This window comes from Pocillopora verrucosa, chromosome 1, assembly GCF_036669915.1.
Source record: "Pocillopora verrucosa isolate sample1 chromosome 1, ASM3666991v2, whole genome shotgun sequence".
Lineage (NCBI taxonomy): Eukaryota > Metazoa > Cnidaria > Anthozoa > Scleractinia > Pocilloporidae > Pocillopora > Pocillopora verrucosa.
The window spans coordinates 9,423,825-9,447,334 of record NC_089312.1 but is presented as its reverse complement, the minus strand read 5'-3'; the positions used below and the strand labels follow the sequence as shown (position 1 = coordinate 9,447,334).

General features: G+C 37.3%; 1 protein-coding gene and 1 long non-coding RNA gene across 2 annotated transcripts in view; both read left to right on the top strand.

The window, feature by feature from the left end:
* Positions 1 to 23,510, top strand: part of LOC136282619 (uncharacterized) — a 168,501-nt gene that overhangs the window by 9,533 nt on the left and 135,458 nt on the right. The window lies entirely within an intron of this gene.
* The window catches only part of LOC136283066 (uncharacterized), a 44,653-nt gene that overhangs the window by 7,240 nt on the left and 13,903 nt on the right, over positions 1 to 23,510 (top strand). The window contains exons 6-9 of the mRNA XM_066171253.1: positions 1,624 to 1,747; positions 2,379 to 2,450; positions 14,456 to 14,539; positions 22,055 to 22,138. Coding sequence (XP_066027350.1) covers positions 1,624 to 1,747; positions 2,379 to 2,450; positions 14,456 to 14,539; positions 22,055 to 22,138 — 364 coding nt within the window. The remainder of the gene's footprint in view (positions 1 to 1,623; positions 1,748 to 2,378; positions 2,451 to 14,455; positions 14,540 to 22,054; positions 22,139 to 23,510) is intronic.

Below are 23,510 nucleotides of genomic sequence, written 5' to 3'. Positions count from 1 at the left end.
AAATAAACAACTAGCAAAAGTCGCAAGTGACGTTAGTGCGGTTTTCCCCTGAGCTCAAATTGCTAACCTAAAGGCATTTTCCATTACTGCGACCGCGCAAGAGGCAATGCACGCAATAAAATCAGTGTATAGAAAAGTGAGAGCCTTTTTTCGGTCAGGATAGCCATCTTTAAGTTGTTCGCCGTATACGTCACATAAGAAAATAGAGGATTAGTAGGTCGGTCCATTTGAATCTATTTGAAATTGAGAATTTAAGGGCCGGGTCGCACTGGAGCGAATTCAAATATCTGTCAATTTTTCGCGAGCCAAACATTGGCAAAAATTTTTGCAATTTTCAAATTTTGAAGGCGGACGCATCAAACTAGTGTCCTTTGATCAAAACTTCATTGATGGACACGTTCGTCAATCACGAACCCATCTTCTTCTACTAAAGGATAAAGAAAAAATTATCGCTAGAATTACTGGGCAAAGTATAGATCGTCATCGAATGATTATCTTCGCAGCTTTCTTTCTCTGCAAAACAACGTTGCGTTTTTTATCTTGTTGGTACATTATCAGCAGGCTTCTATGTGGCTAGTATCAACTCTTAGACGTAGAGGGCGAAGACTTCTATTAAATAGAGCTCGCTGTCGAAACCGTCCTTAGTCGAGGTCTCCGCGTTCGGTGGAGTCATGGTTCGAGCTTGGGACCATGTATCGTATTCCGCTTTCTTTTTTCCTGTCGATCTTTTTGGTTGCAGCTTGCGCCACTTGTGCTGGCTTCGATGATTCCATTGGAGTACGTAAGTACTCGTTAAAGCCGATTGTTCTCCAAATTGCCGCCAGTGACCGGGCCCAGGGTACGAGTCCGACATTCTAATAAAAACGTCACTCAAATTCCTCGTTTCCATCAAACGAAAACTGAGGGTCAGATGTCCTGCCATCGCGTGCGCCAAACTACTCTAGCGGACCATAGCGTATTTTTCCCGCTTAAATTTTATCTGAACATGTCTTGTGTACGATGACAGCTAAATGGTTTAAAAACAAGATTGTTCGGTGTGCTAAAGATTGGAAGCTTGCGAGGCAGGACGTCGGCTCCTTTGAAGATTGGCGAAATTTTGGCGATCCGCAAAAAGTTGACAAGGTTTTAAAACTGGGGGTAGCACTTATTTAACACAACTCGTTGACATATTTTTCGCTTAAACAAACAAAAAAGCTCTAATGCGACCCCGGCAGTAGTAGGCTCGGTCTATTTGAATCTACGTCGTAAACATGAAAAAATTTAACAAAGTTTGCACCGGAATGACTTTACTATTCTCATTATCTTCGAACAGATCAAACGGAAAATACCAGAGAGCAACAAATCCCAATAATTAAGTATTTTAGATCATTTTCATACATGGCGAATAAAAATCATGCTCGTGATTATAATCAGCTGTTTTGCACCAACGGCTGAATAGAAATAAAAAATGTGATGTGAAATATGTCTTCATTTCGATGAGAGAGCATTTTAGTTTTGGATGATTTTGAACAATGCTTAGCTAAACGGATGATATACTTTGTAACGTGTCATCATCAATTTGATTCGAACAAACAGATATGATTCAAATATCAATTTTTAATGGAAGCCTTTTTTTTTTGTCAGAGTGCCCTCAACAGTGCCGATGCAAAGTCCTTAAAGGTAACATGAAGAACTTAGTATCGGCCGACTGTGGAACGAAACAGCTTAAGTCAATTCCAGAGAAAATTCCCCGAGCTACAGGAAAACTGTAAGTTCTTAATACATCATATAAGTTTAGGTAACGACATGATTTCGAGTGCAATTTGATGTTAATAAATACTAAAAATTTTCAAAGACAACAAAATTGCACGAGTCCGTCTTTGACAGATTTACAATTGCGCTTATTTACACCAAATTGCACTCGAAATCATGTCGTTACTTGTTAGTCTTGTTAATGCTTACATATGAAAAACCCACCAAGAGAAGGTTATACTAAAGACAAAATTATTTCATGGTCGTTTGTAATTTTATAAGAAATTTCATAAGAAATAACAAGAATTACATTCCATAACTGTTGAACCAGATGCGTCGGGTGATTTTCCCTTTCTATCTGCATTCAGAGTGTTGAAATGAAAGAAGAGCGAACTGATTTACCTTAGAATTTAAAAAAAACCAGTGAAAGCATATTCAATGTATTTGAAAATGTTGTACAGGTTAATTTTCAGTCAGATTTACGCAGGAGTTTAAGATATTGACTTTGTTTTACTTTCGATCAAGATTTTCTCTACCGGTTTCTTTTTTTGAACACTCATTCGGTAAAAACAGATGACGGTTTTTCTACTAGCTGCTGATTGTCCTTTCACAATTTGAGTTAAAACTGACTTTCTTTTTTGTTGCAGCACGCTCTCAAACAACAAATTGAAGCACTTGCCGAAGGAAGTTTTCAGCAGAAATTCTAATCTGATAAAACTGTAAGTCATACTGACTTTGTCAACTTTTTTTTATTTTGATGTATTGAAGATTAACGGATGGAAAATAATGTTTCATTCAGTGAGGTTCTTCGGGTGCGTTTCGCAAATCAAATTGCATAAATTTCGAAATTAGCTAAATTCACGCATCATTGATTTACAAAATTCACTATAAAAATAATTATGTCCGCTATTCCACGTAAAGATCCACACATTGAGCTTGATCATGAAAATATTAAGTCAGACCTTAGAGCCCACCTGCAAATGTTAAGTTGCTGAAAGGACAACAAAAACAACACCAGCAACTACAACCTGACAAAGAAAACCCGTTGAATCTAGTAACGAAATCAATGTCAATCTATCATTTCTCTTGGACATAACCGACGTATTTCCAGAGATAACCTCCATGTGATATGTAATTTCTGAGTTATGAGTAAACTTTGATAAGGTATCTATGTCGGACCATCAATATCAGAGTATTTATTCTTTTGCTCGATTCGAACGTAGAACGTAAACACTGACGGGCGAAATGACCCTCACATGGGAAATAGATCATCCATGATAAACTTGGAAAAAATTCGTCCATCTTTACTATATTTTTAAAGCTCTCTTCCGGCTCTGTAAAACTTTTAGGTAAAAAAAAACTTAATGCCTTAAGTAAAGCAGCTTGGAAAGTTACACGGCGAGATAAGTAAAAGAAAACGATATTGAGATCAGCTGAAAATTTGGACTTCAGTAAATTTCTTAAGTTCATTATTTCATATCGTACTCAAAGAACACTTACCATTGCAGTGTAAAAATACTCGAACTAAACAGAGAATCGTCGATATATCTTAGATCAGCTTTATACAAAGTGCTATGCATGAGAAGCATATCAGTTTATTGCTAAGAGCCAAGTAGTAGATCGGACCCAGTTTAAGCCTTCGGAGCTTACCTCTATATTCATGGGAAAGAAGTCATTTAGAGCTGTTACACAAAGTGAGACAGAATTACTTCTGAGCGCAGCATTGAAATTACTATAAGAATATAAACACTTGCTTCTGATCCTTGCTGTGGAGGAAAAATTGATGTTACATGTATTTACTATCCTCTAAGATAGCCAAAAAAACATTTCGGGTGTTTCCGTGAGCATCATTACCATTGCATATTTATTTATTTTTTATTTGCTAGTTTTGGTAAACAGCAAAAGCGTTGGTCAAATTAAGCTCTGGTATTTTCGAAAATTATCTTTAGTATATAATTAATAATTTCAAGTGTACACGCTCCCTTTGATCGAGGCTAAGTGAAAGAAAATCGTTTTTGGTCAGCTCATTACGAAAACCCATGGCCGTTAGGAGGCTTTAAGAAAATCTCCTTTTTATAAACCCAAGATTTAATGAGGTGGGACATTTTATTTCCGTGCCGCAGAAATTCACCATTTTAACTATGCGGTCTTTTAAAAACAACCCTAATTTTAACTGTATGAACTTTTCACTCAAAAGCGAGTTTATTGATCACACCTTTTCTTCATGCTAAATTGCAATTAGCACATAAAGAGGTAGGTTTGTTTAAGTCTTTGAAAACAAAAAAAGCTTGTAAGGTAGTTTCAGCACTATCATAGCTTTTCGATAATTTATGGTGGGTCCAAATTTATTCCACTGATATTTTAAAAAGTTTCTAAGAGCTAAGTCATGATATGCTGACTGGTATTGAATAATCAAATCTTGCGTTCACGGAACTCGTTTTTGGGTGATATACACGGAAAGCTAAAACTGGATGACACTGTAGTAGACTGAAGTGTTGCTATGGTAATCGTTTGAGCCAAAAAAAACTGGTCAAAACTTGTTAAGCAATTGTTTGCCACGGATATTCCTCGTGGATGTGGAATTGGTTAAAACGTTCAAACCGAATTGTTGGAGGAGGTTTACTGATCTATTAGTTGATAAAAGTTATCTTGTTTAAATGGTCACTGCTTGATCGAAAAGGTGAATGGCATAAGGATAATCCTGATGAATGTACATTTCATCAGCTCTTTTCAGCCATTATGAGATCGTTAAATGGTTTGAAGTTAAAGGAAAAACTCATAGCTGATTCATTTGTACGTGAAGCTCAAATTAACAAGCACCATACGGACAGTGCGAGTCTCTTATATATTTGAAAGCTAGGCAATTCAGGTTACTAGTGGAGAAAATAAAATAATTAGGTAATTTGGTATAATCAACTGATTTGATAACGTAAATTGGTTACCGTATATAGTTTCAAAGCTAACTTTTCAAGAGTTAGCCCTTCGTCAGAGCAAATCGCTAATTTACGTTATCAAATAAGTTACACTCTTCCACCGACGTAGCACCACAGTTTCTTTAGAAACTTACTCCCTTTATAAATGAGTAATTGATTTGTTAATTTATTCCTAGGGACCTGTCCAAAAACAAGTTGCAGATTTTGCCAGCAGGGGCCTTTAGTAACAACACAAGGCTGGAATATCTGTAAGAATGACGTTTCTTTAGCTTACGAACATTCATTAATGATTTTATAATCACGTGCCGATGTATAGAGACATGATATGGGCTTTCACATCAGAATGAGTTGGAATCTGAACATCCTGTCAAAAAATATAAAACGATACAATATTTCTTAGAAATTTCTTTTCTTGGGCAACTTCTCTTGTACAACTTAGTCCACTTACATTATAGCCGCAAACGCTAATCACACGTTTTTCAAACTTTACTAGAACAAACTTGACACATTTTTGAATACGGTAACTGAAAATGACAAAATTACAAACACGCGAATGAGCATAAAATAACTTATATCGTATGAGTGAAAGTACTGGAAAACGACAAAGCGAGATAAACAAGGATACTTACAAGACGAATGTGACCAACCCAAAGACGAAAACATGAAACCCAGAGCTAGATATGTAACGGTAATTTTCACAAACTAGACAACTAACCCAAATAAATTACGCGCAACCAATATATATACGATATGCAAATAAATATAACAAGTACAAAACTGGTAACTGACAAAGGACACTAATGGAAGACGAGAAAATAAACACCTAACACGAAACTATGAAACACCAACACTAACAAAAAATGATAGTACAAATTCTTGCGCCTACATACATTTCATATTTATTTGGAGTCCGGTAAGAGTCTTATCTACATCCCTAGGGGGACTTAAGAGTACCATGGTAACTGGATAACAAAATGTCGTTTATCATGGTTAGATCCAGTTATGAAATTAATTCAAACAATACAATTCGATGATGCTCACTATGTGTCACCAGCTGGTTCAACATGATGACATAACTGGTAAATAATCTTTGCCGTTTAACCCTCGTTAGCCCATTGAGTCGATAATAAGGTTTCATATTCCTGAGGTGGTGTGATTTTACCAAGGAATGTTTTGGCTTTAAAACATGCGTTATCTATTAGGATCATGGTGTGCCTGTGACATACCAGTTTCGATTCCGGGTACAAGTTTTTGTTTTGGTTTTGGAAAATTCTTATAGTTTTATCTTAAGACAGCTTATTCAAGCATTGAGCTCTATCATAGAACTTTCCTCGCAAAAGATATTAACTTTACGAATATCCTTTAGTTTCAGTCCAGGTGGTAGTCTCAGGGTGAGATTTATTTGAAATGTTAACGTCTCTAGGACCACCCTGGCCGAATTGAATTGGAGGAAAATAGTTTTTCGTTAAAGTACTCTTGTCCCTTGATCTCTAATTTCGTTTCCATGAGGGTACACACATGAACAAGTAATCAAGATAATTGATTCAAATCCTCACCCATCTTAAATGTTGTCTATGCTCCTCCTCATAAAAAAAAACTCGCCAAAGTCAACCTCATTGAACCTCATTGAAAACAGTCCTGCAAAGGACTGTTGTCTGTACACTCTTTATTTAAAGAAATATAAGGTTTACAAAACTTTATGTCCTGCAAATTGCTACAATGCTAATCTAGGCAGGACAAGACTTTAACTAAAGGCGTTATTAAATTACATACAAAAACATACAGAAAGAAACACCTTACATATAAATTCAAGTACAAGGGATTTTGTTATTTGAAAAAGACTAAAATTACAACTAGAGGTATATACAATATATCAGGTTAACTTCACAAAATATTCTATTAAAAAATTAACATTCACATTCAAGTCAAATTTCCGCTCTCTCAAGCACGTCAGCAACCCAATCATGTTTCTTGGGATTAGCTTGAGGAAGATTTCAGTTTTTCGACTTTTTCTAGATTAACCTCTATTTTTCATATCTTGATGTTGCTTATCAAATGGATGACACATGGGAGGGAGTTAAGAAAGTTCAATCTTCGCGCCGGCGTCCATCGGGCAAAATAAGTTTTCGATCCACTATGCGCTTGAAAAACATTCTCTTTCGCACAGCTGACGCTCGAACTTAGCTTCAAAATAACCTCTTACTACGGCTTTGAGCCCAAAACGGCTTCGTAAACAATCAAACTCACAAACATTCGCGCTCTAGTTGCATGTTTTTGTTTACAACTTCATAAACGGTATTTAATATACAAAAACTTTCGCACCCTTTTCGATTGACCCAAAATGATGTTTCAATCTATTTCGCGTCCTTTTTAAAATGACGCTTTCATGCACTGACGTTGCGCAAGCTATATAAGAAACCCTGAAAAGAAAACCTTGCACAGAAACAATATCGCCTGACGTGATCACCTACAGGTGCATTTTCGACCATGCGATTGAATGGTCCTTAAGGAAAACGAGCAATAAGCAGTAGTACTCTAAGCGGTCAGGACGGCAACTCAGAGGAAGCCGTTCAAAAATGAATTTATTCATATTCGACTTTAACATTGGTCAGTTTGCGTTTTGAACATACGACCAGCGAGTTTAAAAGGATTCTAACAAAGGGAGATCTAAAAATATCTACTTTATTTCTTTAAAATCGAGCGTTTTAATTTTCGTCAGGCAATGAGTCTGATTCAAGTATTTGCCTTCTTTAGAAAAGAACAACTTCCCTAAGCTTCCCTCTGTGATGGAGGTGTTACTAAATAGAGTAACGGGGCAAGGAGTAACGGAGTAACAAGAAAACGAGTAACAGAACTATGCTCTTGTATATTAAGTGATTTCGGAGCAATCTCGCGAAATGAGGCAGAAAACACCTCAGGATTTACTTTAGTTTTTCCAATCGCTCCTCACCTTTAACACGCGAATTTTGTAACGTCGGTTAAAAAAATGAACTCACATTTTACCTACGAATTTCACAATACTCTAAAATAATTTAGTTTGTTTCTTGTTGTCAAAACTGAATATGGGACACAGGGTTAAATTATTAATAGAAATTTAAAAAATAAGCCGTTGTCGTTAAAGTTCTCCAGACTACGCAAAGTTTGGATATTTCACGTTGTTGTTTTGCGAGGACGAAAAGAAATTTACAAAGGTTTATAGCGGACGTGCACAGCCATATTTCTGCTCATTAAACCTTTCGTTTAGTGACATTGCCGTTGCCGTTTCCGTCGTGATTTTCTTAAACTCGCTATTATCCGGGAACACAACACTGTTTCTCACAAACCCACTGAGCGGCAGTGACCGTAGCTTTTGCCAATATATTCTTCATGACAAAAATAGAAAAAAAGTATTATCAATCAGAGCACAACTAAACCTCTTGTTTGGAAGAGGTATTATGACGACATTTTCTGCCGTGTGTAGGGCACAACCAAACACATAATAGAAGAATTTGCAAGACGGGCAAACATGTACCACCATCTACGATCAAATTTATGGCGGAAAGATTAGACTCGGAAATTGTATTCTTTGGCATAAGTCGTACTTGAGAAAGGTTTTAAACTTTTCTACGAAGAAAGACCATAGAAATGGGTAACCGCAACCGGAAAGGAAAACTATGTAGTCGAAGGAATATAGAGCCTCGCTAGTGAGAGGTAAATGTCGGTGTTTCGACAAAATGAGAACTGAAGTAGAACAGAAATTAGAGTGCATGTTTACTGCTCGGAGAAAAAGATATCACAATCATGTGTCCTGTTGCGGAGAGTTTCCATAATTTGCAAAAGTGTGTCACATCAAATTGTGAGGGATACTACTAATTGAAGACCAGCGATATCGAAAGCGCGAAGATCTAAGAAATTCCCTCGTGTTTTTCGAATTTATCGTGTTTCAAATCGGCAAAGTTGTTAGAAGCAATTTCCCAACACTCGTCGTTGAGTTGACTATTTCTTTTATTCTCTCTTTTATTACGCAAGTTCATACAACGGGGACTAACTCTGATCTCTCGAGGAAAGTGTGGGTCACCGCTAATAAAGGTGACACTTACTGAGCTGTCAGTTTCTAACCTTCGTCATCAGTGCTTTTACACTTAACTAACGAATCACGCTAAACTACGCAGAACGGAGTTCGCATACTAAGTAGATACCTTCGCGATGTTTACACTTTACAAAATGTCTTTCTAACTTAAATTTCTTGGTCTTACGGTCAAGTTCGGGAAAAACAAAAACAAGATTGACAATATAAAAATTATATTTAACTTACTAACAGAATTAAAATCATACTTGAAAAGATATCTTAAGAGAAAATAGTCCTTGAAGGCTGTTGCATAACAGCAGAATAAACATAAAATTTGGAGACTCAAGGTACCGCCCCTAAAGGAGCTACGTGCCAGTCGTATATAAGTTAGTTTACGCAAAAACATCTGTGTCCATGTCAAATTCACGATCACGATAAGGAAAAGGTAACCAAAGTCTACCTGTAACATAGGACCTCCAAAAGCAATAAGAAATGATCAACTGGCCTTTTACAATGTTTACTGAATGGCTTATGCTAATATATTATTTCCATTCAATTTCAACGTTCAAATAAGTCAAAAAACACCTATGATGAAAATTCTTGCTAGAAGCCAATTTTGTCTTTTAACATATTTTCCATCCTCAGAAGGAGCTGTCCTCAGCTCCGAATAAGAATTCTTTGCGAAGGTTAAAAACAAAATTGAATTTAAGTACCACAAAATGAGATAAAGAAGAAAGGAAAAAGAAAGACCTTGTTATTAACATGCACGTTGTTGCTGTTGTTTTTTCTCGTTTTCCATTGGCGTTCGCTTGTCTAGTTATTATTTATTGTTTTTGTCATTATGAACCAAGAATAAATTTGTGTACGAATTTGCTGTCAAGTAGGAAGAACCATAGCACGATAAATTGATGAAAAAGATGATATCTGTATTACAGACACAAGTGAGGTGGATATAATAGTCTTAAGGTAATTTCGGGAAAATTTCACTCCAATTCGGGCAGCACATTTAGAGACGGAAGAACTAAAATTTCGTTGTTCAGACAAACGTTTTGAGTTTGGTTTGCTAAAATAGCCTTCGGCTTTGTTTAAATTTGAAAATATAGGAAATGAACCACTTGTTAATATTATAGTGATTGCATAGGTTGAAAATTTCTTAAACGAACAGAACACAAAGTGTGAAGAGTACGATAGCTGTGATATAAATTATTTAAGCCAGTCTGCTAAAGTTAAATCGGACTTGTTTGAAGAATAAGAACATTATTCAGAAGGAAAAAGTTCTCAATTACTCATTGTATGCTCCATAAACAATAACATTTGATCCCTGTTTGATAGTCTTGCTTAAACCAATTTCACTCAATAATATAACTGACCTCGGGGTGCAAGAATGGCATTCCCTTCAAACAGTGTACTACGCAAGTTGGTTGCAGTGTAAAAGTCTTGAATAGTGAGGCCAAATTCAGAGGGAGAACTTTGTTCGCTTCTCTTTAAACGCAAAGCGAGTCAGGAATGGTCTCGTGTGGCCCTAAAATCGACATTTCTAGAGTAGCGAAGAGAATTTAAAGAAAGCTAAGTTTCCCTTTTTTTTATGTTCTGTTTTGTTTGTGTTCACGAAAACTTTCTGAGGAAGAAATAAGGGCAAATTTGCATTTTCTTTGTTATTATTTCAGTTGCTTCATAGCTACAGTGTAATGAACGCTTCATCTCCGAAAGCCAGTTAGCGTATGGTATAAAAGTGAATTCCAAAGCTTGGAATTTGCTCAACTTTGCATCGTTATTTGGTCAGACTTCATTTTCAGAGTTGCATAGAAGATTATGGTGCCTAAAACTAAGAATTTGATTTTGTTTCCCTCGGCGTGCGAAATCTTGGTAGCTCCGTAAAATTCCTTTAAAACCCAAGTCTGGGAAGTTGTGTTCGTACCATTGATTGCCTTATACTCCTAAAAATTCTTGCTAAGTGCCAATTTTGTCTTTTAACAAAGTTCACGACTGACGAGCATTGACAATCAATGATATAACGACAAAAAAAAAGTAGCAAATAGACGACAGATACTTAAATAAACTAAATGAGGTTATAAAAAGCCGTTTCTCGGTCAAGATTGCAAATATTTAGCCGAATAATATCACATATAAGCTGGCCTTCCACTTCTGTAATACAGGAAGTGTTGAGAATGGCCACTTCGCCGCAGTGCATTCTGGTTGAGAGAGGTCGTTTAAAGAAACAGACACCGCAACACTGCTGATGAAACGCTTAAGGGAAACGGTTTTAGCAAAAACGAAGACCCCCGAGAGCTAAGACACAAATAAAAAAATTCAACATTTCAAGACATCCTCTAGAAAATAAATAGTGAAGGACGGCATGTGGCTACTGGTATAGCACAAGTTTTAACACATTTTCTTATCTTGTTGCAATTCCATTTTTTGAGACTTTTTCCATACCAAAAGGCATTTCGCGATATAGGATATTCCGTCATTCCGTGTCTTAAGATATTCCACCATTCTGGTGATCCACCGTTCCATCATTCTGATGAATAACTCGGGTACGAATTTCGCAGCTTTCTCGCATCGCAAATTTAGCGGCTCTTTCGGCATAAGCCGCTGATTCAAACAGAATAATGCTCTCTTTTTTTTTGAAGAAAAAAATTCTGCAGAGCTTTCATGATGTGGAGATCACATCTTTTGAAATATTTTTGCAAGGAAAAGTTTTGATTTTAATTATGCGTCGGTGGATGCCACTGTGAAACTGTTGTGAGATGTTTATCGTCTTTAGTAGTGTCACGGAAAGAACTGAAAAAATTCAGACCTGTACGGGATTTGAACCTTATTTTTACTACTGCTGGATTTTTTTTAGACCCTATTTTGACTACTGCTTAAGTAGTGTACATTACCCGAAGGATCGCTTCCATATTCATTTCTTTATCCGCTGTGTACATATATGACTTTCATATACCTACAGTCATTTAGTCTCTACAATATTACTCAGGACCACATAAAGACAACCAGCGCTAAAAACGCCCAGTACAACTGCTATTAAAATTAGTGCTCGTGGCTCAAATGAAAATTCAGTTAATATTTAGTGTGTTAATAAATCTTCGCTGAGAGTTCTGAAAGAATTTCACAATACATTCATGTGCTAATATCAACGTTACTCTTCATCGTTTTGACTGAAAGATTCTCTCTGGTCACTTGGCGTTTCAATAAAATATTCTTTCTTATCACCAGCGAGATAAAATATAACAACAGGTGATTTAAAATGTGTCCTCCATTTCTTTCAATTTGCGAGTTTTTGTCATCGATAAGCAATTAATCTGATCAAAATTTTCGCCATCTTTTAAAATTTGTACCACTACTTAGAAAACCAGATGGTGTGTCATGAAATGTTGGCAAATTAATTGAACGATGTTATTTTGCATGAGAATCTCTGAAGAGTAGAGTAACTACTAGGCTATTCTGCGAACGACTACAGTCAAGAAGAATTTTAGCTACATCGACGGCGTGCAAGGTTCTCCGACTGAGAAAGGGCAGTCAGACTGATAAATAATATGAGAGGAACTTTCAGTGAGAACAAGTTGAAAATATTCACCACCACAGTGGCCAAAATACGAGAAACTGAAAAGCTAATCTTTTTATAAAGAGTAACAACAGACAACATTCAAGAATTAAGTATAAGCCGTAAGGAATGGAACGCTAAAAACAAAGGTAAAAGTTCCCTATTTAAGTTGGATCCGATGATCAAAATCAATGATCGATCGATGATCAAACAACGGTGAGAGTTGGTGGGAGGCTTGAAATTCCGCCTTACCATTCAGCGTTAGACATTCGGTAGTCTTAACGGAGCGTTTTCAATTAACATCTTATTAAAAACCAAGGAAAAGCAATGAGCATGAACGAGTTTCGCTCTCATCTCGTGCCAAAAATCTACGTTGTTGTAATGAATATATGTTTTCGCACAATTGACTTATCTAATCACATACGGTGGTGGCGCCCGGAACACGATTTCGTGCGAGGTACTATGGTCGTGGAGAGGAGAGAGCTGGGTGGACAACTTCGCACTCAGTGAGAATCAGCTAATGGGAGTTTGAACTGGGCGCGCGAATATCTTCATTTGCGTTAATTGTAGGACAGCAGTTTTAAGAATTCACGCGTCCACTTTTGAGGCATGCAGAGAATACAGCCAGGGGGTTTCATTCGAAGAAGGATGAAGCAATTTTCCAATGGCTGCTAACCTGCTAATAACCAGTTGCGACCAGCAAAAATGTTGTCTGGCTCGGAGCTGATTTGCGACACTTTCGAGTAACGCTTCTGCGTTAGTCACTACTGCGTTACGATATCGTGATTGACTGTTAGACCGATCATGCGTATTTTTACTGTCTTCTCAAACTATTGCTACGTTTTGTTAAATAAACCAGGTCGAAGGTTTTATTTTGCTTAACCGTTTTTCTTGTTCAATTCGCCTGTAAAATCGCCCGTAATAGATGAGAGATGCATAAAGCTTATCACGCAGCACAAGTATCAAGAACGTTATAAAATTATTGCAAAATTAAAAAAATTAAAAACAAATTAAAAAAAAAAAAACCATGCGCGTTACATGCGATCCATTGGGAACCAGTGAAATCTTGAGTTAAAATTCCGGCAACATAAACTTGAAAAAAGGAGGGAGAGGGATATTATACAGACACGTTCAGACTAATGATCATATGAAGCAGGACTACATTAAGACGCTTTACAAACAAACAAAGTCCAAGTGAGGAGTCAGCTCCTGAAACATTCATTGGCATGAAGGATGATAAACGTGATCATCAAGATTCAAAGTTTTAAGCATGTGTTTCAGAATTTAAATGAGCGTCGCCCATCCACTATCGTTATAAAAGTCTATCGATGGAAAACTTAACAGAACTGCATAGTGTTTGTTCATCAATTTAATATAAAGTAAACTCATCTATGTAATTGAATGAAAAAGGCCTGAAAAAAATTCAGGCCTGTACGGGATTTGAACCTTAATTTCACTACCGCTTGAGTAGTGTTCATTAATGCGAGGATCGCCTCCATATTCATTTGTTTATTCGCAGTTCACATGTATGATTTTCATATATTTACAGTCATTTAGTCTCTACACTACTATTCAGGACCACATATAGACAACCGGCACTGAAAACGCCCTGTGCAACCGTTATTCTGGTACGGATGGCACTCAGTAAAAAATTAGTGCTCGTGGCTCAAATGGAAATTCAGTTAATATTAAGTATGATAATAAATCTTTGTTGAGATTTCCAAAAGAATTTCACATCACAGGCATGTGCTAATATCAAAGTAATTCTTCATCGTTTTGACTGAAAGATTCTATCTGGTCACTTGGCGTTTCAATAAACTATTCGGACTTATCACCAGCGAGATAAAAGGAATATAACAACAGGTGATTTAAAATGTGTCCTCCATTTCTTTAAATTCGCAAGTTTTAATTATAGACTAGCCATTAATCTGATCAAAGTATTCGCCATCTTTAAAATTTGTACCACTGCTCAGAAAACCAGATGGTGTGAAATGTTGGCAGATTAATCGAACAATGTTATTTTGCATTAGGATCTAAGGGTAGAGTAACTTGATCTAATTATCCACTAATGTGAGGTAAATACAAACGTTAATGTTATTATTTTGAAAAAGTATCGGGAGCTTTCAAGATGTAGGAAGACACGTACGTCGCATACAGCAAAGTTCACACTTTGTTAAAATGACTTATCTATTTCAGGGACTTGTCCAACAACCAGTTACAGGATTTACCACCACGAGTGTTCGCTGGCATTAAGGTTTCCATCTGGGGGATGTTGACGCTGTAAGTAAGACTCCTATATACTACAAATCAACGTCAATGAAAAGCAAAACAAAAAATCAGAAATCAATAAACTGAAATTATATGTGGTTAACTATGGAGCCAAACATGCAATAGCTCGAGCCACCGCTTTCTGCCCGTCTATAACTGCTTAATAAGATCACATAAAGTCTCTTATTTCACAAAGTTTGTATTATAGCTGACGGTAACGAAATAGTTTTTTCGCCGTGTTGTTGCTGTTTAATCAGTAAAAATGATTGACCCTAAGGGTTCCTTAAAGTAAGTGTTTAAATGTGTTTCCTGAGGGGTTGAAAGGATACATCTTTTTAAGATGATTTTAAATATTTCGTTAAGTTTATCAATTCAATTCAATAAATGAAGCTGAATAAACAATGAATCGATTGTAATCACGAGCAACGATTATCCTTATGAGACATTTCAAATGTGTAAACAGATTTAGATGTTTGAATGATGGACCATGCAGGGGTCAAGAATAGTACACAAAATTTTTTTTAACAATCTGTTTATTACTTCTTCAAATTTTAGATTTTGTTTTCATTCCAGCCAAGTAATCGAAAAATTATGTCTCATGGTCTTGAAATCATTATCTCTACTTGGATATGCAGATAGTATCAACCTCAGAAAACGCTAAATAAACAATGCTATTCGGCCTTAGAATAATGGAACATTAATTAAGCCTCTTCTTAGATTTCAGTGAGGCCAATGAAGATATATCCGATAATGTTAAAAATAGTTGCACATTATTTATATCGTATCACGAGTTTTTTAATTATATACTTTGTCATGCACCACGCAGATATTCCTTTTCATCTGGGTTATAACTCATATAAATTACTATGAACTGACTCGACATAATTCTTTAACACGAGGTTGTTTTAGAGAAAGAGCCATCGTGACATATTTTCGGTCGCTTCGAATACTTGTTTTTTTTTTAACAAAATACGTGAATCAATCTGCACGTTGTGTCAAGGTTTCTTTCAAACTGATATAAAGTTTTTGCAAAATGGCGCGTACGAACGATTCCAGTCGACAGAACATGTCTGTGGTGGAACTTTTATCGAGATTTTCAAAAAGAAAAACTATACGAATCAGCTGTTGTAATATATAGATTTTGAAACGCAGTACGAAACCATCTTCTTACAGTGTCAGCCATTGTTCCACCGATAGCTCAACTCTAGTTCGTTCATCAGCATGTTTGAAGGCTACGTTTTGAATATTTCCCCTTCTTTTATTTTTGCTTGGTTCTCTTCACAGAAATAGAGAGCGAAAATGTTTTCTTCTTTGTGCATTGTTTACGGTGTCGAAGTTTATCCTGCTCTGGCCCTTTAAACCCCTTTCCTGTAATGTGAAAGTATGGCTTGATTGTAAAGACAAGAAACTTTAATTGCGTTGATTGTTTGAGCTGTGGTACCGTCGCACTGGATTAAATGATATGTAGGTTTTTCTACCCAAAACTGAAATTCCTTCCCGAATTGGAAAGACACTCTGGGGCGCTCGGTAGCAAGTGGAATTTACACAAAGGTAACACAGTTTATTCAGTCCAGCGGATTTGACATCATATCAAGAAAAAAGTCAATAATCGTCTTTGCCTTCTACCACTACTCGATTCGAAGATGGCAGGAAGCGATTGTGTGTCGGAGTGTTGCTCCTACTTTGGTGGATAGCATTCAGACATGAGCGAGGCAACACTTACTCCTGGAATATCTAATTAAAATAGCTACACCTTGGCAATGATAAGACTGGGGCGTTTTTAACGATGATAATGATAATAATAATGATAATAATAACGATGATGATGAATCTAGATGCGCAAGTTCCATAACATTTTCAATCCGCATCACAGTTTAAGAGTTAAAATATTACAAACAAATAAAGCTATGAAGAGAAGGGAATGTAAATGAAAGGTTACCACAAAGACATCATTATAACTGAAAGAGAAATTTGAATTACAATAAAACACTCTGATTAAAAATGCCCATCTAAAAAAGTGCGATTTCGACTGTAAATGCGTGACTTTCGAACTTGCGTGACATTTGCGTTACAGTTGGCATTTGTGCCATTTGATTCCTTTAAATAGTTTTTCTCTCCCGCTTTCATTAATCGCCTGTTCATGTTCGGAGTGCATACAAAGTTAATTTATAAAGTGTGATTTCAAGCCACCGGCGTATAGGGACTGATATGTAAGTTGTTTTCGCTTTTTTGTTGTTTATCTCGTTTCGAGCAAGCTCTTTCGTCCTTATTTGTATATATATTTTGTGTTTGCCGTAGCATTTGGTTCATTTGTTAGTTCTTTTATTATGTTAGATTCATTTACGCTGTTAAGTCGCCACGTGTTTAATTGAATACAATCTATTATATAAGTCCCTTTTTTAATTCGTTTACAGTTTACGAGATTGATTAAAGTTATGTCACTGTAATATATCCCCTGGATTTGGTTGGCATTTTTCTCCGGTCACGATTTTCTTGGTATTTCATCGAGCCTTGATGTTCGTTTGCCGCAACATCGACTGTATTTGCACCCCCTCTATTCAGAGGAAGTGCATTCAAGAATTTAAACAAAACAGTAAATAATTGAGGAATTCGGTCTTACTGTCGTTCAGTTTAAGTTTATCGTTCAACATCCATGAACGGATGTCCCTTACGCACTGTTCGATACTTTTCATCGTAAGAAATACGTCCATATTCAATGATCACAGCTTCCTGAATGAAACATGGTTAACTTTAAGGGTGCCCGAGTTGCTTTCAGTTTGAAGAGCAGAGTCGGATTATCCGAAAACAGAATGTCAGGCATACGTTGACCCCTGATAAAGTTATCTGAGTTCCGCGTAATTATCAGGTCCAGTACACGGCCCAGTTCATATATTGATTCCGAAACACGTTGAGATAATGATATCGACTCCAATTAATCAAAGAAATGACAAGCCGCTGTGCCATTGCGATCATCAACGCAGATATCGAGACTTAAGAAAAGATGATCACGAGATAAAATGATAGGTCCCAAGAAGTCTGAAAATTCCTCAACAAAACCAATAATAAGTCACTCGATTGGTTCTTAAAGGACGGTCGACGATTTATTATGAAAAGTCTGAGTCGTGATGATTTGGTAGAGACGAGATAGTCGGAAAATTCAAAAGACGTTCTTGGACGAAATTAGAGTTCGCAAAAAACCGACCAAAAAGCAGCTCATTATTTTTTTAATCTCGTTTTGTTTCTTTTAAATGTCAAAGTTCCCCGTTTTCTTGTTCAAATGTCTGAATGTTGCTACCGATCACAATGTTCATGATTTTGTTTCCTTCTTTTATTTCACGGGTGGTGCCTTACACGGGTCTTTGTGTCCCGTTCACACCAGGCCTAATAGGTCCACGACTGTTTTTGTCTGCTTTGCTCTCACGTTCATTGTTCTTGCTGTGTCCTGTATTTTCGATTGTTATTGTACATTGCATTATTTTATTATTATTATATGAGTCATACCCAATAAAGCTGTTAAAAAAATAAAAGGAAGAAGTGTACCCACAATCTCACGAGCCCTTTCGGGGCAACTATAAATAGCTTGAAGGCAGGTGAAGTTATCACATTGCAAATTACAGGAAGGCGATACCGGGATACGATCCTTTTCGAAGGCGGAATAGGGGATAGGACACGTATAGGCGGGATCATAAAAATATTTATTTACTTTGGAAATGGGCTTAATTAATGCTCCCGTGTAAATTGAGGTTGACAGGCCTGAATGATTCCGTAGTACGTCCGGTTTTATCTGTACAAGTGTTTATACGAATCTCCATGGTTATATTTTTGTTCTCACGAGTATTTCTGAGTGAACGCCCCGTCCTGTATGGTAATAACGGCGGTTCTTTGAGGATTTCTCTTAGCAACGATTGTTTCTGTACTAACTGCCACTTGTTCGTGAGGATTTCTTTAAGGTGTGGAAATGTTGGATAGCATTGTGTTATTACACAGGGCAAGATTTTATTGTTTGTTTTTCCCTGTTGGAGGAGGGCCCGTTTACGTCCACTTTAAATTTTTACTTCCGAGAGTGGGTTGTCAATAACCTTTTTCGGGTAGTTTCTCTCAGCCAGGTATGCTTTGAACTGTCTAATGTTCTCTTCAAATTTAATTTTTAAGAAGTAGTCCAAGGGAGTCGTAACGCTCCGCCTTTAACGAAGCCTTTCTTTGCTGCCAGTGGGTCACACGTTGTATAGAATGTGTACAGGAATGTATCTGTTGGTTTGAAGTGGGTTTTCGTGTCGAGAACTGACTCCCTGATGAATCTTTCACCCTTATAGAAAGTAGCTACTGAAACAAATATTTCAGTTGTTAATTTGATTATTGGTGAGGTTTATTTGCTCGTTCAAAGAACTGATTGATGACATATCTGTTTGTGTTCGAGAGAGAGATTATGTCGTCCATGTAGCATTTCCAAACGAGCGCCTTTATCAAAGATTTGCATTTTAGCCATGAAGATAGTTGCAAAATCTCCTGCTATTTTGGGGCCCATGGCGGCTCCGTGCGTTTGCAAGTAATTTTGTTATTTAAATTGGGATGAGTCTTCCTGCAAAATCAGCCCAAGCGCTTTCTTTAAATTAAGTCTTTAGTAAGCACTTTGGAATGGTGGTGGATGTTGGGACGTTTATTTGTGTATAAACTCGTAAAGTCCACGAGTATCACTTCTTTCACAAGTTCTGTCTTTTCTATGAAGTCGATGAAATCTGTTTTATCTTTGAGATATGACTTCTGTTGTTGGCTGAAGAATTTTTTCTATATAGCAGGATAGCTTTTCTGTTAGTTCTTCCGTAGATGGATTTTTTTTCTCACTTTATCTCACTTCATCACACCGCTTTTCAGCATAATGTGAGTACACAATCAATCTTGTAAAGGCTTTAATTTGTCCATCGGCGGTGAACTCGAGCAACTTGGGTTTAACCAGGCGGGATCGGGATGAAAATGTTCATAACGGTGGGATGGCGGGATGGAATGAACAATAGCGGCGGGATGGAATGAACAATAGCGGTGGGATGGAATGAACAATAGCGGTGGGATGGCGGGATGGAATGAACAATAGCGGTGGGATGGTGGGATGGAATGAACAATAGCGGTGGGATGGTGGGATGGAATGAACAATAGTGGTGGGATGGCAGGATGGAATGAACAATAGCGGTGGGATGGTGAGATGGAATGAACAATAGCGGTGGGATGGTGAGATGGAATGAACAATGGCGGTGGGATGGCGGGATAGAATGAACAACAGCGAGATGGAATGATCCTTTCCCTGCGCAAACTGATCTGTCTCCAGATGTTGCATGCACACGTGCTCCTTTGCCTCTGTGGTTAGTAGCCGTTTCTACTGATAAGACACAAAAAAATTCGATTCAAACTGTGCTTCGGTGAGCGTTCACACATACTTCTTTGCCACTGGGATTACTAAGTCGACTCCAAAGTTATCAAAAAAAAGAACCAACAAATTTGATTTCGCAGTATTAATCTGTGCTTCGGTGAACATTCTCCTTTCCAGCCTCACGCTGCTCTTCAGTCAAACTCTCAATTTTTATGAATATAGCTGTCACATTCTCGATACATTAACACCAAGAATATTCCAGCCAATCACGGCTCAGGGAGGTGCAGAGGAAATGACGAGGAAGTAATCAAATCTAATTGTCTCAGAGGGCCTGTTTTCCTCGGGGAGAGAAATTTCCATTTGTAGGCGGAGAAAGTCTTGATATTCAGATAGGAGAACCTCAAGTTAAGGCTATTGTGCGCACGACTGCAGTCAGGATGAATTTTAGCCGCATCGACGGCGTGTCAAGGTTCTCTGACTGGGAGAGGGCAGTCAGATTGATAAATTATATGAGAGGAACTTTCATGAAGAACATGTTGAAAATAGTCATCACCACAGGAGCTGAACTAGGAGAAACGGAAAAGCGCATATTAAAAGAATAATAACAGGTAACATTCAAGAATTAAGTCTCAGCCGTAAGGAATGGAACGCTAAAATCAAATGTAAAAGTTCCCTATCAAGGTTGGATCCGATGATAAGGGATCGATGATCGATCGATGAACAAGGAACGGTGAGAGTTGGTGGGTGACTAGAAAATTTTGCCTTACCTTTCAGTGATAAATATCCGATAGTCTTAACGCGGCGTTCTCAAATAACCAGGCTCATTAAAAAACCAAGGAAAAGCAATGAGTATGAACGAGATTCGTCCTTATCTCGTGTCGTGTTAATATACAGTAAGTATATTTTCGCAAAATTGACTTATCCAATCACATCCCAAGTAGCACACCCTGAACACGAATTCGTGCGAGGTATTTTGGACGGGTAGAGGAGAGAACTGGGCGGACAACTTCGCACTCAGTGATAATCAGGCCATGGGCGTCTGAACAGGGAGCGCGAATATTTTTATTTGCGTTGTACGACAGGAGTATTTAGAACCACGCGTACGCATGTGAGGCATGCAAATAATACAGGCGGGGCGTATCATTCAAAGAACGAGAAGCCTTTTGCCAATGGCTGTAAATCTGCTAAAATCCAGCTGCCATCAACCGAGATGTTGTTCACGTCAGCTTAGAGCTCATTCGTGACACCACTTGGTTACTGTTGCGTTGCGACATTGTGATTGACCTTTGCACCGGTCATGCGTGTTTTAACCGTCTTCCCAAAACTGTTGTTAAGTTGTGATAAATAATTCAGATAGAAGGTCAGTTTTTCAGGTAGAAGGTTAAAATTTTTACCTTACCGTTTATCGTGTTTAATTCGCCCGTGAAATCGCCCGTCCGGTAATACATGGAGGGTGCATAAATCTTTTCATGCAGCACCAGTATCAAGCACATCATTACAAATGTGTAAAACATGCGCAACGAGTAAAAGTACTAAACAATACTACACACCAAAATGTCTAATAAATTATTTATTATCTAACTTTTTTTTCTGCCAAGTGTTTCTGCTCATTTTTCATAAGGCGGGAAAAGTAAAGCGGTTAAACAGGTCATTTTTTTAGTACAAAATAACCAACTGTACAATATCGCAGGATATCTGTGATTCACATGTGCTTTATTCGCGCCTTATTTTTACTCTACTTTGTGCAGTTGGATATAATTTTGAAATGAAGGATTTTGTTCTACAGCTTAAAATGTTTAAATGAAAGTCCATTCGGAGGTTGAAAGATAGCACGCCCAGTTAGTCTAACATTCTTTTTAATACTTCCCTAAATTTAAAATTTCATTGAGATTGTTACTTTTAGTTAGATTAGTATATATTACCTCCTTCAGAAAATACCAAGTAAACAATATTATTCAGCCCCAGGATAAGTTTACATCAATAAACATCTTCAGTGCAGTTGAAGCCAAGTTAAATTTTAATCAATGAAGATATATTCCATGATAAAAAAAATAGCCTTAACCAGTCAAATCATATCAAGATGTAGTCATACACGTTTATTCATTACGTGGAACGTTATCCTATGGTTCGTGGCTTACAGTTTGTTGTTGTTATTTTGATTATAGGGACTTGTCTCACAACCAATTAAAGAATCTATCTTCAGAAGTTTTTAGCGGAATTTACCTCCCCGACACTTATTATCTGACGCTGTAAGTAAGACTATTGAACTTTGATTTTATAATTGTTCAAAGGGACCAAAAGGAGATCAAGGTCTACAACTTACCCAGATAAGTGTTGGGGTGAAAGGGGAGGAAGAAAAGGTGCATCGATGCTGAGCTGACTCTTCCCCAACCCATGAGGTGTTGCTTACAGGAATGACAGCGAAGGGGGCCGTACATGCCTGGTGAAAACCATTAACCCTTTAACTCCCATGAGTGACCAAGACAGAATTTCTCCCCACAATATCAATGCAAAACCAACCAGATGAGTGATGAGAATAAAGAAAAATATCAATTTAGGGATAATTAGTTGATCCAATATTAAATCCTCTGCTCTAACATTATAAGAATTGTATGGCTGACAGTAAGGAGAATGACAAATTTGATCTGGTAGTTAGAGTTAAGCGACGTAGATCTAAGTCTGCGAAATTAGAAACCATCATTTCTTTCTGTCATCAAAAAAAAAACAAAACAAAGCAAAAAATAGCTGACGTCTTTTTCATCGTGCATACGGTAAAGGTGAGGACATCGTGAAAATTTACCCGTCATTGAGCGTGATCCGCCGGTAAATGAGATTGTCGAAACAAATAATGTCATCTTCTGAGATAAACGTTTTATAAACGTGGGCGTAAGTCATCAAACGAAATCAAGCACATGCATAGTCACGTGTTATTTGAACAAGTTCGGTCCTTTGATTGGTCAGTTCCGTGTTATAAATCGTTTGATTTCCAAATTTTTAACAGTTCATTAGTCTCTTTTGGTTGATTTTGATCCGTCTATCATAATACAGGGCCTTTTCAGTTAAAGCAACAACAGCTTTGACTATTTCACTCAGATCTTGAAAGTTCACATCAGCTTGGTATCGCACTCTTGATTCTAGTGTTACCTTTGGCAAAATTGCAAATTTTTTTCGATATTTTTTTATCATAATTTAACTTTCTCATGGCGATTGTGGCTCGTCATGTGACCCCAACTTTTGTTCCTCAATGATTTCCATAACATGCACCAGGCACTCTAGTTTGTGGAAAGTACGGCGTCACTGACAGAAATGATGTGACTTCGTGAACATCTTTAGTCGAGCATCATGACGGGATGCTCAAGATAAATAGCCACTTAGACAGTAAGATTGTCGCTCTCGGTGACGGAATGAAGACGGAATTGATCATGCAAGCGCTTAACCGAAGAGTCTTACTTCGAGGTGGTGAGGGGGCGAGGCGGAGGAATTACCTCTGAGCTGACTGACTAACGGACACAGGGAAAATATCAGTCAATTATTTTTTGATACCAATAATGAGCAGCAACTGGCATTGGAACGAGCCAAGAGAGACTTAACAGGAGTTTAATTTGTCTACTTATTGCCTGG